This window comes from Diabrotica undecimpunctata, chromosome 9 (assembly GCF_040954645.1).
Source record: "Diabrotica undecimpunctata isolate CICGRU chromosome 9, icDiaUnde3, whole genome shotgun sequence".
Taxonomy (NCBI): domain Eukaryota; kingdom Metazoa; phylum Arthropoda; class Insecta; order Coleoptera; family Chrysomelidae; genus Diabrotica; species Diabrotica undecimpunctata.
Window position 1 is genome coordinate 47,463,027 of NC_092811.1, and position 5,886 is coordinate 47,468,912.

A 5,886-nucleotide genomic window follows, 5' to 3' on the forward strand; every position below is an offset into this window, starting at 1 on the left:
GCATTAGCGTTTTGTGTAATATCCTTTAAAATATTTGCAAAATGATAAAGGGGTGTAAAACCAAAATTCCAATCAATGCAGTGATGATTTCTTGTTAACCAAGTTGCCTGTCTGTGTAAATCGGAAGACAACATTCTAATGGGAAACGGAGACTTGAATACATAATGACAAATTTGTGTTCCATTAAAAGCAGCAAGTTCTTTCACTACAAATTTGTTATTTTCTATCTTAAACCCTTGAACGTCTATTACCAGATTCATTTTAACAACTAACATTTTGACTATGATGCAGACCTTTTATTGCTGTCTCACAATTTTAGTTAAAAGATTGTAAGAGAATTCTTTTTCATGTAATATCAAGCAATAAGCGGAAACATTGTTTCCTACAGATTTACTAGTTTCAAATTCTATTCTCAAAACAACAGAGCCACTTTGAATTATTTCTTTTTGTCTTGAACAATCAGTATGTACTATAGGGGCATTATTTTTAAATTCTTCTGGACTAAATATTGGTTGATTAGTTTGAATATGATAATAAGATTCTTGGAAATTGGCAAACATTTCATACAACGTTGCAAAACGGTTAGTGTCAAAATCTAAGTTGAGATCTTGATAAGGATATCGCTCCGAATTAAGAAACATACGGATATTTGTTAGATTGCAGTGATCAAATTTACTCATATCTTTCAGCATTTTTCCTTTTCGACCATCATGGAAAGCCACTACAATGTGTCGAGGACTTTCTAGCTTTGTAGTTGTTTTTACTGGCCAAGTATGACGTGTTGAATTATTTAAAGTGGGATACTCAACCAACTCCCAACTTCTAAATTTAATAGGTAGTTCTATGTTACTACGAACTATTTTGTTTAATCGCAATTGTTCGCTAATATTAGGTAAAATATGAGGTACATTCCAATATAGTTTATTAATTGCAATTTTTGGTTTTTCTGTTTCATCTGTAGCAATAATAGCATCAATATCATCTTTATCTCGTATTAAGACTAATTCTTGTCTCATGTTTATTATAATTTTTTGAAAATCTTCGAAAAATCCGGACCAAATTTTTAACGGTATGCATACGTTAAAATTCCCATGGTTATCAATTACCAGTTTATCTCCTTTTGGAAACCATCCAGCATTTTGTAATAGTTTACTCTGATTTTCATTAAGAGACAAATAATTTTTCAAAGTTGAAATTAAACCAATATTTCGTACAGAATCAATTATAACACCGTTTAACTCATACCTTAATTCTCTAAATAAATATGAAATACCGTTATTAATAAATTGAAATTTTGTTGGAACCTGATTTTTATCGGTTAACATTTGACCTTCAATGTAAATATAGCTGTTACATGGTAAAGTATAAGCGTCTAGATCTTGGATAGGAATTCTAATTTCATCATTATAGTTTAAATTTGATGTATATGGTTGATAAGTGTGATACTGATAATCTTCAATAGTTGTATCGCTAAAAGGTTGACCCAACACGTGTAACATTTCCATTATATTAAAACTTGATAACCAAGTGATTTCAAAAATTTACGATTTTGAGATGTTAACAGCTTAGATGTTATTCTTCTACTAATTGTTTTAATGAGATGACGTCTTTTATAGGAATGTTTGGGATAATTACTTCGATGAAACCGCAAAACCATTTTACTCAATTTTTCTAAGATGTAGCCGAACAGTAATTGTCTCTTTATTAAAATTAACCAAATTTCCTTGTTGATCTAAAACTCGTACAGTTATGTTGCTTATCGTCTTGTTGCTTACAGGATAATACAAGATGGTTAACGGTTGCTCGACTATTTTATACCCATTAGGAACTTGAGGAAAAAATTGATGAATAATATGCACAGCCTTTCCATTTAAAAAAGATCCAACAGCAATATTACAATCAATACAGATAGTATTAACTTTTAAAATATTTACCACATTCGTGGATAGATGAAGTTTATTTGGTGTAAGTTTAACTCTATCGAAACCTAGTAAACTTCCTATAGAATTATCAACATCAAAATTAATCCAATCACTACTTTTAATACTAATTCTATTTGTATTTATATCGGGTTTCATACTAATTATGCTAGCGGTTTGAATCATTTCATTTTTAATAATTTTAATAATATCATCAACTTCCTAGGCACCTACAGGAATTTTAAAGGTAAACTCGCTGTTTTTACCCCACACAAAAACATTATTATATATATCGACATTTGGAATACTGTTAAAAGTGTCGAAATTTGCAACACCAATTTCATAATTGAAATTCTCATCAAGATAAATGGGAGGATTGTAATCATCACTGAGAATTTATGATTCTCCAGTAAGGGTGAATGTGACTGACATGATGGTTCAAGTATAAATGATGCTCAATGATTAATTATAGTAATTAAATAAAAATCTTAAACAGTTTTGACCACAATTAAAAGAATTAAAATTTTGAATGACATCATAGTTATATACTATAGTAACGTTTCCATTACTTTTAAAATATCGTACTAATTCAGAAGAAGGAGGTAAATTTCCATAACTATCAAAATAAGTAATTACCGTATCTTGTTTAGCATATGCAGTCCAATGTGTACCATTTCCGTCTTTAGTATCGTGGTTTACTATACCTGATTCATGTTTTCGTATTACATGAGGTACAGAATCACGCATAAAAACTCCACGAAAATGAGGAATATGTAACAAACCAGCATATTTAACAAGATCTACATCAGTCATTGCTCGTTTAGGTAGCTTTACCGGGAGTTTCTTGAATACGGCTTTAAACGGAAACCTTTACCGCGACGTTTTATTCCGTAACCTTTGTATGGTCTTAAATAAAAACCCGCTCCTTTTTTTGCCGTTTGTTCCATTACCAAATTATGCCTTTGTTGTTCAGCAAGTTTTTCGCGGTCGGCTTTGGCATCATTAACCGCCTTGGCAATTCCAGCTGCACCTCCCCCAACAGCTCCTAACGGTCCGAGCAATCGTAACAACAATGGTAAAAAACCACCTTTCTTGGGAGCTCGAATAATGCGTTTCTTTTTTTTTCAACGCACCTCCTGTTTTTGGTTTTTTAGAAAATCCCATACCCAATTTACGTTTACCTTTCATTGCTGTCGTTACAAACCAAGCTGCAATCTTTTTACCTAGCTTAGCGTCTTTTGATTTTACCCGTTCCCAAGCTTTATTTTCCAAGATTTTATCTGCTTCGTGTCTTTCACTTAAATTTTTATATTGTGAATACGCAATGTCGTGTGTTTTACACGCAGCGTCTAATGCATTAATTCCTTCGTCCCCTCTCTCTAATCTTTGCTGCAAGTGAGTTCCAGGACCACAAAATCGGTATCCAGGTATATGTGCTTCGAATGGAAGTTTGTTAATGAGACTGTTGACTAATCCTTTTCCTATACGACGTGTTTTCACTTTCGCACGTTTTACCATTATGGTACTTATATATATATTACAACCTATTTATACTATCAGTTATCACTTGAACGTTATGAAGATCATTCAACAAAAGAATCGTTTACCTATTGAAAATCATGATAATAACGATGAATTTAAAACGGGAAAACATGGTTGTTTGTTTGGAGGTGATTCTAAAAGAGGTCTTATTGTTGGGGCTAGTGGTTCAGGAAAAACCAATGCTATGTTATCTTTAATTGATCATCCTAATGGTTTAAGATTTGAAAATATCTATGTGTATTCTAAAAGTTTACATCAACCAAAATATGCATATTTGCGAACTTTAATTAGTCCGATTAAAGAAATAGGTTATGAGGAATATGGTAATGTAGACGACATCATTGCTCCGGAAGATATAAAAAATAATTCTGTTATCATATTTGATGATGTAGGTTCATGCAATCAAAAAATTATTCAAAGTTACTACTGCTTTGGTCGTCATAGATCCAGATGCTTTTTATTTATGTCAAACTTATTCAGCAATACCTAAACAACTCATTAGAGATAATGCAAATTTTCTAATAATTTTTAAACAAGATATGAAAAATTTAAAACACATATATGATGATCATGTAAATATTGATATGTCCTTTCAAGATTTTAAAAATGTGTGTTCTCACTGTTGGAAAGATAAATTTGGTTTTCTAACCATTGACAAAGATTGTCAAATATCATCTGGTCGATATAGAAAAGGTTTTGATGCGTATATTAGTATATAAGCTTTATAATTTACTTATATTTCCTCAGTTATAATGGATCCTCAGCTTGCTAAACAACTAATTAAAGGTAGGCAAGCTTTGAAGCAAAAATATAAACGTTTAAAAAGTGGTATAACTGATTCACAAATACAGTTGGAAAAAAACTATACACCCATTACTAAACCGATTAAAGAATTGCTTACCGCATTGGAAACAAAACAACCATCTGTTAAACAAGAAATTATTACACCACAATCAGAAAAAGAACTTCTTGGAAGTAAAAACTTAAGTCCTATTAAGAGAGATCCATCCGCCTTTAGAAAAATAGCATTTTTGACACCACCACCTCAACTAAGCAGCACACAATTAGGATCCAGCACTCGCCCTACAGAACCCACTAATTTGATTGAAACACCTTATGAATCCAGAACACAATTGAATGAATTTATAGATGATACTATTTCACAATTTTATCGAACCGATCCTGAAGTATCGCATGATTATTTTGATCAATTTACAGCACCACTTCCAAGAGATTTTATTGAAGGAATGGTGCGTGATGTGACAGGTAAATATGATCATATTTTGGGTATATTCTACGATCCTAAAGAAAAAAAGTTTTTCATTGGAGATTCAGAGATTTACTTTGATGGGTCTACTATTGGAATAAAAGGAGTGAGTTACCCTGGTACTCTCGGAATTTATGAGTTGTTATTTTTAAAAAAACCTGTTACGTATACTGAGCAAGACATAAGCTACTATGTTGATATTATAGAACGGACTAATGCTTACCGTAGGAATAATAATAGGGCTTTACCTATTCGTACATTTCCAAACGATATAAAAGACAAGTGGCTCTACATAGTAAAACCTAACTTAATTGAACCCATACGTCCTAGATCTGGTTCAATACCATCAGGTGTGCTTACGCGGGGAATGTCTTCCAAACGTGGTGGAAAATTAACGTTGAAATCTTCCAAAAATGGTGGAAAAATGACGTTGATGTCCTATAATAAAAATCCTATTGAATACAAATATTTTGATGATTTTAATGAGTTAATTGATAGACTACGATTGCTAGTAGCTTCTCAAGCAGCGGGTAATAACGGACACAACAATGAAATTATTTCAATAATTGAGGAATTGCGGGAAAGTGGAGTTATCGCATAAAGTGCATAAATATTGCAACTTTTGTTAAATATCATTCAGTGCAAAAATGCCTCTTAACAGATTCAACCAACACTACCTAACATCTCAAACCTGTAATGTTGATGAAATTGTCTCAGAGCCACTCCAATCTCAATTTTACATTTGCCAACCTGCCGATTATTGTAGTGTGTGTATAATTACTATTCGTGGACGTAAAGACTTAAATGTTAGCAAAGATTACTTTGTATTGGATGGCAAAAATATTCTATATACTATGCCTGTAACTGGAAAAGTAAAAAATGTTAAATGTTTCCCAGAACCGCTTAAAATGAAGTATAATAGTTCATCAACCATCTTAGAAGATTTGGTTGATAACAATGTTTTTACAAAAAATGATGTGTTATCATTTCCACTTGTTCAGTTTAAGTCATATAATGAAATTTATGTTGAATTGACACTATCTTGTCCGTTAGTAAAAACGTAAATAAAAAACAATATATATTTTGAATTTTTTTATTTTTGTAAAATACAATTATTTTGATGACTCTTTATCAGCATTATCAACATCAGTTTCATAT

At 31.6% G+C, this 5,886-nt stretch overlaps 1 protein-coding gene across 1 annotated transcript; it reads right to left on the bottom strand.

Moving 5' to 3' along the window:
- Positions 1 to 296: 296 nt before the first annotated feature.
- On the bottom strand, positions 297 to 1,505 carry LOC140450625 (uncharacterized). Its single transcript, XM_072544286.1, has one exon. The coding sequence runs from the start codon at positions 1,503 to 1,505 to the stop codon at positions 297 to 299; it is 1,209 nt and encodes a 402-aa protein (XP_072400387.1).
- Positions 1,506 to 5,886: the final 4,381 nt, after the last annotated feature.